At 47.1% G+C, this 17831-nt stretch overlaps 1 protein-coding gene across 2 annotated transcripts in view; it reads right to left on the bottom strand.

The window, feature by feature from the left end:
• Positions 1-870: 870 nt before the first annotated feature.
• ANXA13 (annexin A13) overlaps positions 871-17831 on the bottom strand; it is a 59235-nt gene continuing 42274 nt past the window's right edge. For both annotated transcript variants that reach the window (XM_082721767.1, XM_082721766.1), the window contains 8 exons: positions 16885-17055; positions 14439-14472; positions 14029-14108; positions 13333-13401; positions 12815-12916; positions 8025-8100; positions 4486-4598; positions 871-1544 (listed from right to left, as the gene is read on the bottom strand). In XM_082721767.1, the coding sequence (XP_082577893.1) occupies positions 1425-1544; positions 4486-4598; positions 8025-8100; positions 12815-12916; positions 13333-13401; positions 14029-14108; positions 14439-14472; positions 16885-17055 (765 nt within the window). In that variant the 3' untranslated portion in view covers positions 871-1424. The remainder of the gene's footprint in view (positions 1545-4485; positions 4599-8024; positions 8101-12814; positions 12917-13332; positions 13402-14028; positions 14109-14438; positions 14473-16884; positions 17056-17831) is intronic.

The raw sequence follows: 17831 nt of genomic DNA, 5'->3' as shown, positions 1-17831 counted from the left end.
ATTTTCATACATTCTTCAAAACCCAGCACACATGCATCTCTCTGAAGCATTTTCCCGTTCCTTCAGGCAGAGCTGTGGGTGCCCTCTTTTTGCTCATGGGCAGAGAGCTGTGCCTGTATTCATCTACTTAGAGCATTCTGTTGAACGTGGAGGCCTGAATCTCCATTACCAGCCTGGTAACCAACTCTTCAGTTTCCTCTACTGATAAATGGGAGTAATATTAACCTCATAGGGCTGTCGAGAGGATTAAACATGAGAGTGTGCTACTGAGCCATGCCAGACACAAGTAATCACCCAGTAAATGATAACCGTAAAGATCAGATCAAAGTGTCCATGTTCTCTTGACAGTCCCCTCTATGTCTAGTAACACATGGCTGGGAGACTAACATTTTGAACAGAGATTCTATAGGTGTGGGACCAATCTGTTTGAGAGTCAGCTCCCTGACCTTGATCTTGTTGGCACTGTGCCCAGCCCAATTGCATCTGAAGACCAGATCTGAGGACCAAGTGGCTTAAATGTCTAGGGCGGCAAGAACCATTTATACTGGGTGGCAGATTAGTGTGTTTTACCCCTAGTTACTTTCCACATGGACACCTCAACTGTTTCCTTGCTGCTAGCCCTGATTGTTGTCTTTGGTGATTATTAATAAAGGTTATTGTTTGCATTTCCCATCTATGTTTGAATTTCACAAGTCTTGTGTTTCCAGGACAAGAGCCAAACTAATCAACAGAGTCTTTGGAAAAGCAGTCAATGGGTGCATAACCCACTTTAATCACCACTGAGGATTTGACATTGAACACACAGAAGGAAAAACATTTTTTAAAGATTTTATTTATTTATTTATTTATTTATTTATTTATTAGAGAGAGAGAGAGAGAGCACACGCACAAGCTAGGGGTGGGGAGGGGCAGAAGGAGAGTGAGAAACAGACTCCCCACTGAGCAGGGATCCAGACATGGAGCTCGGTCCTAGGACCCCAAGATCATGACCTGAGCCCAAGACAGATGCTTAACTGACTGAGCCACCCAGGTGTGCCCACAGAAGGGCTGTCCTTTAACCATTCAGTCCTCACCCACCTCTGTGTGATACATATTCTTCTGAATGTTTTATTACAAGTGTACTTCCTTTCATCAATGGCTAATTTCATTTGTGTTCAGAGAGCATTCAGTTCACCAGGCTACAGGGAAGCCGAAAGGCAGCTCGGGTACCCGCTAAGCCAGCATTCGGGGTGACCGGTCCAAGCGTTTGGAGGCTGCTGCCCTTCACCTAAACAGCTTGGCTGGGCTACGGTATTCAAGCTGCCAAGAAAATAAGCCAGGACTCTTCAGTACTTTATGTGCTGGAGTCACATTTACAGATCTGGTTTGAAACGGGCTCTCAACAAGGGTGGCTCCTCCCCGGGCTCCCGCTCTTCTGGCTTGGTTCAGTGCAAGAGGGCCACCAACAGCTTTTGGAAGTCCCCAGAGGTGTCGGAGCGAACCATGTCAATGAGAGACTTCTGATACTTCTCTTGGAACTTTGCTTTTATCCCCTGAAGGTCCGCCTGGAGGAGACAGGACAACAGCTATGAGGACAAGAACATTTATAGCCTCTTCCCTGTGAATGCAGGCAGGTCCTGTTCTGAATAAATTGTTCTCATTTGCTCATTTATGCCATGAAACAACCCTTCGCAATAAGGACTACTGTTATTTTGTTTTATGAATGGGGAATGGAAAGCAGAGTCTATATCTCTAAAGGTTGAATATATGTATTTATTTATATATATGTAAAATATATATTTAAAAAATATATGTAAAATATATATTAAAAATATATATTATATATAAAATATAAATATATATGTAAAAAATATATATATATATATGGGAATGGAAAGCAGAGTCTATATCTCTAAAGGTTGAATATATGTATTTATTTATATATGTAAAATATATATTAAAAATATATATTATATATATAAAATATAAATATATATGTAAAATATATATATATCTCCACCTCTGCAACTTTAAGGATATACTTATATCCCAATATAATTTTATTATATATCTATATCCCAATATAAAATTTATGAGTACCAAAACTTGAATTTCATGTGATTTTTATGTATTACGAAGTATTTTTTCCTTTGAGTTTTTTATAGTCATTTAAAAATGAATCATTATTAAGTAGCAAGCCTGGTCTACAGGCCACAATTTGCTGACCCTTGGTAAAGGGTTAAGAAAATTATCAACAGAAATTTGAAATGAAGCTTTTTTTTTTTTTTTTTTTGGCTGTTGTACCCTGTTCAGCAAGGCTATCAGTGCCAATCAACAAAATTCAAATCAGTATCAATTTGTAGGGGTTATTTTGAATTCATTGATAACTTGAAAAGCCTGGGTGCTGGAGATGGGCAGAAGACTCAGAAGGAAAATAAATAAAAAGGTTGTTAGCTCCAAACACTCTTAGAACCTAGTGAGGGAGACCATACTTGCACCAGAAAAAATGGAAGTACAGAGAGAAATGTCTCATGCAAGCAGCACAGAGCTTTCTTTAACAGGGACTTGGGTTCTTTTTTTAATTTTTAAGACTGTAGACTCTCTTGTGCATTCTAGACAGATTCATAAACTGTCCCTTAGGTTTCTGGTTCTTCTTCCTCCTGCCTCCATCGGAGGGATGAACTAAGAGGGAAAGAAGGTGCGGGATTGTGCAAATGAGGGATTGTGCAAAGTGGGCGCTGAGCAGGAGGGAGACTCCAGCAGGATGCGGTTCTCCTCTCTGGTCCCCCACTTGGCTCGGGGAGCAGTTGGAGTGGTGGGAGTCAGTGTGGGGAGTGGGATGGGCGACACTGGGGCTCCGTTCTGGTACCAGGCAGCTTTAGAAGATTAGGGGATCTGGCCAGTACATTTCACTGGGCCTGAAGAATTCCGAGGGAATGACCCGTATGTGGAAATGATCCAGGATATGTGGCCAACCCCAAGATGGGACAGAGCATTTTGGAATGACCATTCCATGGCTCACGTTGCAGTGAACGTGGAGTCCCCACAAGCCCCAGGGAGCCCCCCAGAACCATCCAATCCCCTGGAGGCTTTCAGAAGCCCCGCCCTGCTCCACTGCACACCTGCTTCTTTGAGCCTCAGGATCTCAGAGAATTTTCGGGGTGGGTCGGAGGGTGAGTTGCCAAGGGACAGAGAGACAGAGACTCCGGAGGGTGGCAGAGAGACTAGAGAAGGGAAGGAGTGGGTAGCCAGAGTAATGGGCTGGAAGCGAGAAGAAAACCATGAATAGTGGAGGAGGAGGGGAAATTCCAGGAATAGAAATTAAAAACGAAAGAGAGATCTTGTTGCTAAGTTATATTTTAAAACGGTGTCAGATGTTAAGTATTATTTGTCAAAAGCCACGGGCCAGGATTTGGGTTGGGATCTATCCCCCTTTAATTAACAATTTTTGGAGGGAAGATGTCTATGTTTTTTCAAGGGCTCAGTTAGACTTCATTCTGCGACGCTTCTCCTACTACGGATGAGATGCCACATCCCCTTCATTTTGTCTCGCCTTCACTCTGCGGCCCCTTGATCCAAAGCATCCACTGAGAATCTTGACGGCTGATCCCAAGCTTTGGGCTACTCATCTCCCTCTTTGTTACACGCGGGCACTCTCAAAGTAGGGCCACATCGTTTGCTACTCCCAACAGGGCAAAAGTACATTCTTAAGAGGGCGAAAAGAACCTTAATCCTTTTATGTGAAAGTACATACACACACACACTCACACACACATACATAGAGAGAACATAACAGAATTAAAGAGGGCACTTGATGGAAGGAGCACTGGGTGTTCTACGCGACGATGAATCACTCAACTCTGCCTCCCAAACTAAGAATACAGTATGTGCTAATTAATTGATTTTAAATTTTAAAAAGAACATATGTATATTTACAGAGCGCAATATATACATACAGAACGTAAACAGATACACAGTCTATCTGTGGTATTTTGAGGGGAGTGATGATGAGGAAAAACACTGGGTCCCAAAGGCTCCTTAGTAGGATGATTGATAATTTAAAAAAAAAAAAAAAGGTTGAGAAATATTGTCTCTTGTGCAAAACTGGGCTCCTGTGCTGTGTTCAACAGTGGGCCCAGCTCTTGGCTCCCCTGCTGGGTGACCTGTCTGCCATCAACCTTCCAGTGTCTGTTTCTTCTTCCTTAAAATGGAACTGAGCATGGCTGTGCTCCCCAGAGCGGCCCCGCCAGGTCCCCTCTGCACAGGCCACCAGCTCTCCGGAGCCACAGATGGCAAAAATAGAAGCAACTATCATTATTGTATTTTTATAAAAAGAAACAGATTGGAGCACGGCACAGTGTCTTCCACAAAGTCTGGGCAGGCAAGGGCTGTCTGTGTGTTACTTTTTCTGTAAATAGACCCTGAAGAAAAACTATTTGTGGATGACATCAGCGGTGGCCAGAAGAGAAGTGGCCGCCCGCGTCCTTGGAGTCGAGCGTGTCTTACCTCAGCCCTGGCCACGATGATGTGAATGAGTGTCTCCTCATCGGTGCCCGCGCCCTTCATGGACTTGTACAGACGGTCAGCAAAATAGCCCTCCTGGTCCCGGGCGCACCTCACTGGGCAGGACAAAGGACCAGAGAAGGAGAGGCTTTTAGTATGGAGACCCTCTGAAGACACAGTTGACCCAGAGTGTCACCTGGCTGCCCTTGGAGCTGACTCAATGGTGAGATGTATGTTTGAAAGGAGCCAGATCACACTCTAACGGGATCTGGAAGATTCCCCTGGCTCAGGGCGTCTGGGGTCTTCAACCAAGACCTGAGTCAAAAACCCCTTCAGCATCACCTGTGCTGATCCCTAAAGGCCCTTCAGAGGGGGAAGAACGCTGGGCACACCCTCAGGCCTTCCCTGCCAAGTTCATGATTCTTACGAGCAGAAGTAATTTTTTCTTATCTATAGGAAATCTCGGATGCTGGCGTTCGGTTCAGAGGGGAAACACGCACTGGCCGGTGACACTATGTAATAAAGCTTCATAATCGTGAGCTCACTCTGCTGGACCGTGGCCTACTTTCCTGCGCGAAACCACCTTCCCATCCTTTGTTTTTCCTCACGGGGTTTGCTTTGCGAGTCTCATCTCGGAATCTTTTCCAAGTGCCCCACATTCTTCTTAGTTCTCCATCTGGAATGCGGCCGGATGGAATGTCTGACGCTGTCTACGGACCACCTTCCTGTGTTCCTGCTCGCTTGCTCTTTTCTGGTTCTCCCCCTGCCTGCCAGCTTTGAGCTAATCCCCAGAGAAGTGAAGCGCAGTTCCGGTTCCCCGCTCAGGCTCTGCTCCTGCGGGGAAGTCACAGCTCCGCTCCCCACCTCCCAGGGTCATGGGGACCCATCGTGACAAACATTTTGGGGGAATGAACCACTTACTCTTTAGATGTTGACATTTACCTAGAACACCACATTGTTGATGTTAGTAATTAATAACAAGTAATCCGTTTAGCATAAATGCGGAATGTGCGTCCTTAGTATGTCCTGAAATGGGAACTCTTGTTTTCTGGGTAATTGCCTGGATGACGGATCCTTATGAGCACTGGAGAGGAAGAAGGTTAGGGAAGCGGGGCCTAGGTTGGGGGAGAGGGTCTGTTTCTTGCTTTTATAGGCCGTGCGGACTCCCCAAAACTTTCAATGGAGAAGAGCCCAGACTCAGGTGTCTGACCTCTTTATTCAGAAAATAATCCAAAAGCTGTTGTACTGGTGACCGTTGTGGGGAGAACCTGTCAATTTGGGGAGTAGCATATTTGAGACTCATTTAAGACCCTCCCCAGTGCAGGACTCACGGATGCTCGATTGTCTGCCTAATGTCAGGATGTTCCAACCCTTCATAGGTGTCTTCTCTCCTGACATTCCTGGTTCCTGATATTCTGGGAAGAGTATCCTCAACTTTCCTATTGCACACAGTCTACACCTGGTGAATAACGTCATTATTAACAGCAGCAGGAATCCCTTAAGAGTGTGGAAGGGGCTAGCCAGGAAAATGTGGGGCTAGAGCTGTGGCATGTAGCCAGCCACTCTGAGGACAAGACAGTCCCTCGGGGGAGCTTGGAGAAGCGTGGCTTCTGGGCCCCATTCTTGGAGATTCTATTAGGTAACCTGGAGTGGGGTCCAGGAAACTGTATTTTCTCACACCTCCCCATAGAAGATTCTGATGCCAGTGGTCCGTGGAGCCCACTGGAGGAGTGCTGCCCCAGAGGCTGCAAGAAGTGGGAGTCACTGGGTCTCAAATTTAGCCATAAACTGGCATCTTTATGAGTCAGGTATGAGGAGAGAACTGTGAAGTTTACAAAAGGGAACTGTGAAGTCATGTTCTACAACTTGTGTGCTTTATTCTTAAGGTTGTTTTCTTTTCTTTTCTTTTCTTTTCTTTCTTTCTTTCTTTCCTTCCTTCCTTCCTTCCTTCCTTCCTTTCTTTCTCTTTCTTCCTTTCTTTTTTTGTTGAGGTAGTTTCTAATCACTTCTAAGTTTGCTACCACTGGAGTACAATGAAGTCCTGCATTTCATGATGCCCATCTCCAGGGACATAGCCTGTCCTTCCCCTGTGCTCTCTTCACACTGGTTCTTTTTATCTTTACTGTAACCTAATCTGTTGGTTTGTGGGTCTCCACCATGGACTTTAAGCTTCTTAAGAGCAGGAACTAGACCTACTTGCCTCTGATTGCTGCACCTGGGTTAGGTGCTAACTAACTGTTAAAGAATGGAATGACTTTTTTATTATTATTAATAATAATTTTGATAGTGGTTTGCCAGTAATAATTAATATTAATGAAGATTAATATAATCTTCTGACTGAATTCCGGTATTTTCCTGATTTCATGGGTTGCAAGCACAGAAAGGATTCGGAACCTCTGAGTCAGGCTGTGAGTGGATCTCTCCATCCACTTAAAAGACTCATCTTTGAAGCCCTAAGGACAGTCGTCCATGTATGTCAGGGTGGGTCAGGAACGACACCAGGGATGTTTAAGCCTCTGTACATCATAGTAGAGGTCCTGCTAATTTGAATGCAAAATGAGGATGGATTAAAAAAAATCAATTGCTGACATTGTTCAAAAAAATTTTTTAGAACCCCCACAATAAAGCAAAACAAGAAGTTTGGCAGATAGAGCACATTTTTTTAACTTTCAGGGCTGCTTTTTCAGTTCTCCCTCTGAGAACTGAACTGAACTGTCGGGATCTATCTTTCCATTTCTTGTGCTATTTGGGACGGTGCCGTCAACTCCTCACCACAGGAGCATGGACAATGGACAATGCCTTCATTCCCGGGCTTGTAGAAAGGAAAAAGGAGCCTGCCAGACACACTGCCATGCCCATCTTTCTGCTATTTCCTGCCTATAGGCAACACCTGGAGAGAAGGTCGTGATGGTTCACTTGGCATAAGAAAGGTCTGGTGTCCCTCCCCAGTCTTGCTAAAGAGACCTCATTCATTCTAAGTATTGAAGGGAACCATGGAAAAGAACACCCTCGAGCCATCAGGCATGGGCAAAAACTTGTTCATGGATTGGAAACCTGGCGGAAACACTTCACGCTCTCTGAGTCTAGACAATGGTCCCAGACTGTTGACAGATGCTTTTGTGGACCCACCATCTTAATGGGGCTGTCATGGAGGCTGTGGTGCATCCTACCCAGATGCCCTCTTCAGGAGCAAGGCACTCATTCCAACTGCTGCCTACTGGCTGCTCATGGGTGAGTCCCTCCCCAGGAATGCTGCTCCCCCTGCCCAACCCCACCAAGGAGCTGCCTTACCCAGGGTTGCAAATGCTCCCAGGGTGCAGCCAGTGTCTCTTGGTTGCTCCCTCTGGGCTCCAGGGCTCCATGGGGGTGGGGCAGCAAATCTCCTACCGCATCACATTCGCTCTCTCCCTTACCCAATGCTGCTTCGAGGTGTGGTTTCCAAGCTACTCCCTAAAGTCTTCCAACATGCCAACCTCTGACTCCATGTCTGGTTGGGACTGGCAGCCCAATCTAAGGCAGGGACTCCCCATGGTCTACTTTACCGAGAGTTAAGTAGGCCTTCTGCAGATCTCCCGACGTTTCTTCTTCAATGGCCTCTTCGATGTCTTTGTTGATGAGCTGGAGAGACAACCAAAGGCCAGCTGTTATTCCAGGCTTTGCTTTTGGCTTTGATACTCGTGGGGTCATTTCTCTACAAAAAGCACTGAACTCTTCCAGATTTGGTCATGCGGCTTTAAGGAACCTATCTGGCCCTGTGCCTTACATGGCTGGGGATGGTGGCCCCCATTTGAGTGGGGGTTCTCATGGCTGATGACTTTTGACCTCTAGGGGGTCAGATTTGACCCAGTGAGGACCACTCCTTTGGCCTGTATGCTCATCTGTGAAATTGGGAGTGCGAAAACAATGAATCTGTACTGTTACAATAATTCTTTACATCTTTGTAATAGTTAAGTTTCCAGGGTCGTTCTTAAAATTCTTTTCGCTTCCCATTTCCTAGGAGGCTGTCTGTGGTGGCAATCCTCTTACGTGTACTGTTCTCATCTCCCGTGTCCTGGGACTGGGGACTCAGCCACCCACAGTCTGGGCAAAATAAGCAGTGGGGACTATGAAGTTCATGATAAGAACTTGGTCTGATGTTTCTGATAGAATGGTGCTGCCTGGGCTGGGAGCCAGAGGGCTGACCACATCAAAATGCCACTTTCCTTCACTCAGGGGTGATTCCAAATGATCCTGTATTCACCATCGGCCCACCTATCACTCTGCACACCATTCCACATTAAGTTTCTTTCCAAATATTTACAGAAGCTGAAGTTCAGAGTAAATGGTGACTGTGTTTCAGGCAAGGACCACCGGGGCCAAACTCAGGGTAGGCCAATGAAGAGAAAGGAGGGCTCTTGGTTGGGTCTGGGGACATGCAGTTAAGCATTAAGAATACTGAAACTTCTTTCATAGAAATTTTTTTTGAGGGTGTGACACAATTGTGGTTCCGTAAATAATTGGGGTCCTTGGGGACACACTGGTGTGTGTGGTTTATTCCGAAAACACAAGTGGACAAAATATTCTTTGCAAAGCGAGCACAGTAGAGGTAGGGGAGGGGAGGAGGGTTGAGATTTAATGAGACCCTGGTGCTTGATCTCCTTGTCAGGGTTCGACATCTAGAGGGCCGGTGTGGGTGATGGACCTCGACGGTGGGGACTGGCTTGGGGGGCTTTCAGTTCTGTCCCTTCCTTAGCTGTCCCCAGCCTCTCTTCGGTTTGCTGCAGGAGCTGGTATTTTGAAAGGGACTGGTTTCACTTTCCCACGAACAGGGTTCTCGTTCTGCAGACTGAGATTGCATTTCAAGAGGACATCTTGTTCACACAGGTCTGCATTTACTAAAAAAATAATCCTCACATTAAACCGCTTTCTGTTTCCATTGTTAACGCTGGGCCAGAAGAGTGCATTACATTTTCTGCAGACTCTCAGTCGTACAACAGATCAAAGCAGGAAAGGGGCTGTTCTGGGGAGGTGGGAGAGGGCTTCTGTACCCCAGCCCTGGGCTGTATTGCCGGGTTTCTGCTTTCTTCCAGCCTCTTCATCACACAACTCCAGGGGGGCACTGCTCACCTTACGCCCTCTTGTCTCCCTCTCTCCTGCCCACATCCCCCTCCTGGGAGCTACCAAGGCATCCCCAGGGGCTCCACGGAACACAAATGGAAAACAATGGACTGGCCCAGGCTATTATGAATCTCTTTTGCACATGGCGGCCTTTTCACTGTAGTTACTGGAACACTTAATTGTTAGGGGGCTCTTTAGACAGATCGGGTTTTCCGATCTTCGTACAAAACACAGAGCCTAGGTTGGATTCCAGACAAGCCTCTGAGGCCTCTAGTTACCAGGTAGTGTGTCTGTTGGAAGATTGTTAGAAGAATAGAGGAGACATTTCTTTTCAAGCCGATTCACCCAAAGAGACAGCATTCCCACAGCAGAACTCTGGGCCCTCTGGCTTTGGCCCAAGTGGTTAGAGCTAGAGGCTCTGGAACAAGCTTCAGAACACAGAGAGGTGAGGGGAGAAGTGGTGACAGGTGTGGTGGGGACACAGTGTGCCTGGGTCTGGGTATGTGGACCTACAATTTATACTGAGCCCTGTGTAGGGAACACATCTCGGCTTCTTCTTCTTCTTCTTCTTCTTCTTCTTCTTCTTCTTCTTCTTCTTCTTCTTCTTTTTTTAAGATTTTATTTATTTATATGAGAGAGAGAGTATGAGAGGCAGAGTGAGCAAGTACACAAGCAGTGGGGGGAGCAGAGTAAGAGGGAGAAGCAGACTCCCCGCTGAGCAGGAAGCCTGATGTAGGATTTGATCCCAGGACCTGAGATCGTGACCTGGGCTAAAGGCAGACCCTCAACCAACTGAGCCACCCAGGGGCCCATGACTTCAGCTTTCTAACTATACAGTTAGAAAAATATCTAAATTGAACTATAGATTTCTAACTATACAGGCCTTTTGTGGTTGGTCACCTTTGGGACTGTGATGTTCTGGTGTGGTGTCTCAGAGAGGGGGAAGCTCTGTTAAATGGCGGGGCTTTCTGAGAGTGTCAGTAGTTAAGGCTCACAGTTGGAGGGCAAAGAAAGGGTAAAACGCTAAGTTTTCATGCCAAAATAAAAATTCAACTCTATGCCAGGAACGACCTTTGCCACATAACGTACTCCCATGATCTCATGCTAGCAGCTTACTGATTTTAGCCAGAGACCCATGGGAAGAATTATGAACCAGGGTCTTAAGATCAGGGGAAACTCACAAAAATCAATGAGAAAGATCAAGATGGATGTTGTTCTGGAAAGGCTTTTGGAATGATGAATAGGTAATATGTTAGAGCTAGTTTCACGTAAAGAATCATTAAATCAGTAAATTATCTTATTGTCCATTTGAACTTTATTGGACTACTGACAGTTGCTAGTGTTTATTGAGCACCTACTGCATGCCCTACTACTATCCCTACTACTATGCTCTTTACAACTATTAACTCATTAGTTAATTACCAACCCTATGAAGTAGGCACCATTATCATTCCTGTTTTACAGTTGGGGAAACTGAGGCACAGAATCCTTAAAAACTTGCCCAAGGTCATATGGCTAGTAGTCTAGAGCAGACCTTTTAAATTTTAATACGCACCAGAATCACCTGGAAGTAGGACCCAAACTCCAGAGAATCTGATTTAGTAGGTCGAAGGTGGGGGCTGAGAATTCTCTCTCTCTCTTTTTATTTTAATTAATTAATTAATTAATTATTTCTCTCTTTTTAAATAAGAGAATTCTCATTTTTAACATGTTCTCAAGTGAAACTGATGCTGCTGTGTGGGGATTAATTTTGAGAACAACTGGCCTGGAGGGTATCCTTGCAGGTGGCCCATAGTTCAAGTACACACGCACATACACACACTCCCATGTATGTGCGTTTCCAGAGTGATCACCAATGGCAGCCATCCCCCGGAACTCCAGCCATGGCCCCAGCCATGTGGGAAGAGGGTGTAGGTCATGGAGAAGTCTTCTAGCTCAGAGTCTACATAGTTCCAGGAGCAGAGGCCAAGGGAGTGCAGGGTCAGCTGGCTTTGATCATGACTCTGGGCACGATTTGAAAGCAGAGGGCCCTCAAGGCTTATATACAGTAATGATAAAATTCCTAAGCTTTATTGTCTTTTCATCTGCTGGCAACACACAGGAAACACTATTTCGAGTGAGGAGCGGCCAGCTCCAGCCGAGGTAGAGGCTGGGGCTGGGGAATCTTGCAGTTCTTGTCCACTCTCTGCTACTGGCTTGCTGTGTGGTCCTGATAAGTTACAGATGGCGCCTTACTCGTAACAGACTTTCCTTGTCCGACAGTTGTAGGTAACACTGGCTGCTCAGCCTACATTACGTAGCACTATTGTTGTGACACTGAAATGAGATATGGGGCACAGAAGTGCTTGGGATGGTTAAAAGCATTCTCCAAGTATAAAATGGGAGACAGAAAATCTGACATTCCACAAGAAGGCTTCTTGCAATTTAAGACTGATTTTCAGGGTAGGACTCAGCACTAAATGCCTTGAGATAACGAACTCCTCTTCTTGGCTTAAAATTATCATTAGATTAAAAAAAATAATTGTTATGAAAGTCATTTATGCACATCTTTTCAGGAGCCTGTCTCTGAGGTAGATGCCATCTGTCGTGGGAGTGGCAGGCACGTCGTCAGCTCAGCTGTAAATTGGAATAATGAGAGAGAACGTTTGTGTGCCTACCACCTGCCACGTACTATTCTGAGCCTTTTCCCCGTATCTTATTTAACTCCCGAAAGAATCCTGGATGATAAGGATTGTAAGTCAAGTCAGGGTGTAAGTACAGTAAGGATGATAAGGATTGTGGTCCCTGTTTTACAAATGAGTACAGAGAGGTCGGGTCACCTGCCAGTGATAGGACCAGGATTTGAACCTGGATGCTGACTCGAGGGCTTTGCTCCTCAACGTGGCTCTCCTCTGCTTGCCTAGTCTAGGTTGGAAAATGGGTTTCCCAACCTTGGCACTGCATTTGGGCTGGATAATTCTTTGCTGAGCTGTCCTGGGGGTGTTTAGTGGCATCCCTGGCCTCAATCTACTAGATGCTATTAGTACAGTCTCCCCACCACCCAAGTGACACCCTGGAATGTTTCCAGATGTTCTCAAATATCCCTTGAGGTGGGGGAGAAGCCAAATCACTTCCGGTTAAGCATGACTGTTGTCAGAGACCCCCCCACCCCCACAGTTCCTGATCCCTGATCTTCTTCCAGAGATAAGAAGTTTTAGTGGAATCCCGCCTGTTACCCTAGGACTTGTTTACTTACCATCTGGTAGGCTAGAAAGGTGGCCCGTAATTGCTTGTGGCTCCTCTTGGCCAGGACTTCGGTGAAGGCGAGCTCGTCAGTGCCCCAGCGGCCTTCCCCTGCCTTGTGGACCAAAAGCAAACATTCTGAAAAAAGCCTTTTGCAGAAAGACTGAGTATCCTGTTCTGTGACCAGGCCTCACTGGCAGGAAATCATAAAATATACACCGAATAGAAGTCAAGTTGATCGACGAAGCATGTGAGGCTTTCACTGCGAGTAGACTTCACATATTTATGTATATTATTCATGTCCTCCCTTGTTCCAAAGTGGATCTGATGTGGTCAACTCTGGAGTGCAGGAGTGGGAACAATTCTTAGGGTTTCACGAAGACTGTGTATATGAAGAACTATTTTAAAGATCATACTTATTTCTCAAGTAACTCCCGCTTTCATGACATAAAGAGACGTTTGCATAAAACAGCGCTAATAAATTTTTGAAAAGAGAAAGAATGAGCTGAGGCCCGCCGCCGGCCCACTTACATCATACAGATTTTTGGCATCCTGACCAGCTAGATCTTTGTCCACGTCATCTCCTTCATCGCGATCAGCCTAGAGAAATTGACACGTTGTTATTAACTTGAGCTCCTGCTTGACCACAGAAGACAGAAAGAGAAAGTCCTGGAAAGCTGGGGGCCATCTCAGAGGGGTGGCGTGGAGGAGGTGGGAGCCCTGCAGAGCCACAGTGTTGCTCTTTGCTGCCATCTTTAGGGCACAACTGATAAACAGAGTAACTTCTGAGACAACACTTGGGTTTTCTTTCTTGTAGGAACAAGGGTCACTCCAAACCCCAGGACCTTGAAGCAGGCTGAAAGCAACCTCATAATGTCCCCTAGAGTGACTTCATGGGAAAGTTAATAGTGTTCCTTTAGAAGTATCGCTTTTCACCCCTCGGAGGTTCCTGGTATGGAAGAACCCTGAGACTTGGTCCTGGAAGGTCCTGGAAGTCTAAGCTAAGTAAGCCCTTTGTGGCAGGCAGAATTCTAGGTTGACCCTGAGCAGCCCAGCCTTGCATGATCCCCTGCCCTTGAATGGGGCTATTAAGACCTGTGAATGTAAGCTGTCGCTCCTATGATTGTGTTACATTACTATACAAAGGAAGTTTTACAGATATTATTCAGGTCTGTAATCAGTTGAGTTGATCAAAAGAGAAGCTCCTCTTAGTGGGGCTGATCTTACCTGTAGCAGGGACACCAGAATCTTTTTTAGGTTTCCACTGGTATCAGCTTTGACATCTGATTCAAGGCTCCTGTCAAATACTTTCAAAGACGAAAAAGGGAGGGGAGAAAGCAGATGATTTCTTTCCCAGAGGTATTTTAAAAGGAATGTTCTGTAAAATTTATTTATTTTTAAGTTTTTATTTATTTATTTATCTGAGAGAGAGCGAGCGACTGAGTGTACAAGCAGCGGGAGCAGCAGAGGGCAGAGGGAGAAGCTGACTCCCTGCTGAGCCGGGCCCGATGCAGGGCTCCCATCCTAGGATTCTGGGATCATGACCTGGGCTGAAGGCAGACGCCTCACTGACTGAGCCACCCAGGTGCCCCAAAAGGAACATACTTTACCCAAAGTCAGAACAAAAAGTCACTTACACCTTTGATAGGCTTCCTTAATGGCGATGATCTCCTAGGAAGAGTAGTAAAAGAAAAATCATTACTCCAAAGTGGGATGGTCAGTAGGAACCACATAGAGGGAAGCGGCTGGAGCCAGACTCTGGACTCAGGATGCCTCTAGAACTTCCTCCAGAGAGAACCACGCCTGGTTCCCTGGAGGTATGAAGAAGCCCCTTGTGCAAACTTTCCAAGCCACACAAGTGACATGCGCACTCTCCTTAGTTAAAAGCAAAACTACTAGTGCCAAGCTAACATCTGACCGCTCACCGCCTCACCCCATCCCATGTCCCCATCCCCACTCTGGTCGTCAATGCCACAAGCTCAGTGAGTATCTGCCCAAGGATCCGTCTTCCCCTCTGTACAGGGATGAATGGGCTACTGCAAATATATAGCATTGTTCCGTGAATGCATTAGGAAAGTGCCATACTGTATATGTTGTTCTTTGACTTATTTTTTCACTCAGTAAGACGCCTTGGAGATCCAGCTCTGTTGATGCGTAGTCACCGGGTGTTTTCTCAGGGATACAAAATGTTCCATCCCATAATAAGCCACCGCTTATTCAGCCAACCTCCCGATGGCTGGACATTTAGTTTCTCTCTACCTGAAACAGGCTTCGTTCAGTCCACGGGATGCTGTGTGCAGCAGGGCAGGCCTCTCTCTAGAGTGTGGAGTGGGAAGATGTGCTTTTTGTATTTCAATGACTCGCGCTGAGTGGCCCCTTCGGGAGCTGCCTCAGTTTACATTTAAGCCAGCCGGGTCTGAGAGCAGGCGTTTCCCCAAAGCTTCACCGGGAAGCTGTTTAAGAGAGTCAGCAGGCAACCGGGGGTGGGGGGGAGGTGGTGGGGACAGGGGAAGGTGGTGGGGGCAGGGGAGGTGGTGGGGGCGGGGGAGGTGGTGGGGGCAGGTGGTGGGGACAGGGGAAGGTGGTGGGGACAGGGGAAGGTGAGGAGCCTGCGGGGACATGAGGGGACACAGGGGCTGGTGGCGGCTGACCACTTGTGGCCATGCAGCTCTTTCCACTCTCCGCCTTCCAACCCACTGCCGGGATCTGTCTGAACCCGAGGGCTGCTCTCTCCCTACTTTTCTTCTCTCTATTGGCACCTCTACTTGATCTGGGGGGAAAAAGAGCTTGTTTGTTGTTTGAGAGCAGGGCTTGAAGGAAACTAGATTGAGGAGGAACCACATGTGGTCAAATAACAGAACAATAATGACTGGAACCTTGCCAAGGCAGGCTGCCGACTGACCCCATATTGGATGCCTCCTGGCTGGGACTATGGTGTTTCCAGAAGGTGGGGGATGTTGAGTCGGGAACGCTGTGTATCTACTGGACCAAACTGACAGCATCCTCCTTTGCTGACCCTTCCCCATGGTCCGGTCCTGAATGGAAACTCCCTGAAACGGAGGGGTTTTATTCTCTTGTGGAAAGAAGAGAAGTCCAGGGATGCTTAGGAAGGGGGTTTTGGGATTGAGGCTGTAGCTTGGAGCATGGTCGTGCTTCAAGAAATATGCTGGACAGCACAGGCTGAGCAGAAGGAACCAACCCAGGGTCGTCCGCACTCAAGGCTTTGAAAACAACATTTCAGCATCAGAGCTCTGTTGAAGCTTTTCCTTGCTGTCTGCTCCAAACGCTGCTTCTGTTTCCTACCTGGAGGCTTCAAAGAATGTTTGGTCTTTCTGCCATTTTCCTTGCTGGACTTCCCCATCCTACATGACGCGTGGTTGTGGAAGAGGGAAGGGGTCTCTGAATGATGATTTGTGGACCCAGTCTGCCCTTGATGAGTTCCCTGGGCCTAATGGCTTCTGGAACCAACAATGAGGCTTCTACCAAAACCTTCACAAAGGCTCTTTCCAGCTCCTGAAACGTCAGCGTGTGCCCAAGGGACAGGAGGTAAGGTCTGCTGAGAGAGGCAGAGGGAAACCTCCAGGAAGGTGCCGGAAGCCAGGAAGGGTGTCACTGGGATCCCCGTCTGCACCACCTGCCTCTGTGCCTCTTTGCAGTCCTACTGGTACTCTAGGCTAGACGACAACCGCGGACAAGGCAGCTGCACAAGCGCGCGTAGACCATGCATTGCGTCATTTGTGCCAGAAGACCTGCAAACCCAGGCTGGGAAGAGCAAAGTAGAATCTTGCCTCCTGCATATAAAACTCTGCATTCCTTTAAGAGAAACAAAAGCTACGTCGACACAGCTGTTCTGGAAGGATCTAGTCTGTCAAGCCAAGGGCAGCAACACCAAAACTGACAGCCGGAAGATTGGGAGAGAGAGCTCTCCTGCACAGGACAAGCAGACGCATTTCTGTCCGGACGCTGGTTCAGCCCCCGAGGAGAATGCAGAGAATCATTTTCCTTCTGGTCACTGCTACCGTCTCTGACGGGCGTATGAATGCTCCCTCAGGGGCTGGGGCTGAAGGCTTGGCTGGAACTAACCTTATTGCTTCTTGTGCACAGGATCTCGATGAGCACCGCCTCATCTGTGCCCAGACCTTTCATGGCCTTTTTCAGTTGCCGGGCATCGTACTCGCTGGGGCGGTCCAGGAGGGCCAAGGCTGTCTTCTCAAAGTTCCCACTCAGTTCACTCTTGAACACCTCCTCCAGGTCCTGTAGGAAGACAGCAAGAGCCCTGACTGGGGAGTGGCCCAAAGCAGAGGGACAGGTGTGGCTCTCCCCTCTGCATGGCCTCAGGGTCAACAGGAAAACTTCCAAGGACACTTAGGGAGGGGAGTGAGGGGACAGAGCTCTACCGGCATGAGTGACCTGCTCTGGAGGACACTGGTAGCAGTCACCTTCCTAGCCAGAGACTTCTTCTCCATCTCGTCCTGGGGCTGGCAGATAGGCAGAGAAGATTCCTTGCTTAAGGCTGAAGACCCCAAAGATGAAGGACAGTAATAGCCAGCATTTGCTGGACATTTTAGGGTTCAGAAAGCCTTTTCCCTGATCTTTAGAACAGCCCCAGCAGGAGAAGGATTGGCATGATTCCCATTGACTGACCCAAAAACTTGCCCCCAAACACTTGTTCGACTAGAAAGGACTGAACTATGGGTTTGTTATCTCTAAGGGGGGTCAGATCCTTTGTCATCCAAATGGAAATGGGTTTGAGAGCGCAGGGGCAACAATAAAGTAGCAATCCTTGCAGGCGCACAGCAGGAATAACGGACCGTCCTGAGCTCACCACATGTAGTTGCTTTGGTTAACTTGTTAAACCTGAATAGGAGACACGTGGGAGCACTCGGATAGGGAGAAGAAACGAAGTTTGTGAAATGCCCACTGGCACCTGTTTTTAGCAAGTGTCCATCATCACGGGTATTTTCTGGCAAGTGCCTCTCTGACATGATGGGTTAATGATGAAAGGGACAAGAATTGGTATTCAGTCTAAC

This window comes from Mustela nivalis (genome assembly GCF_964662115.1).
Source record: "Mustela nivalis genome assembly, chromosome: 2".
NCBI classification, from domain to species: domain Eukaryota; kingdom Metazoa; phylum Chordata; class Mammalia; order Carnivora; family Mustelidae; genus Mustela; species Mustela nivalis.
This window is presented reverse-complemented; position numbering and strand designations above follow the sequence as displayed.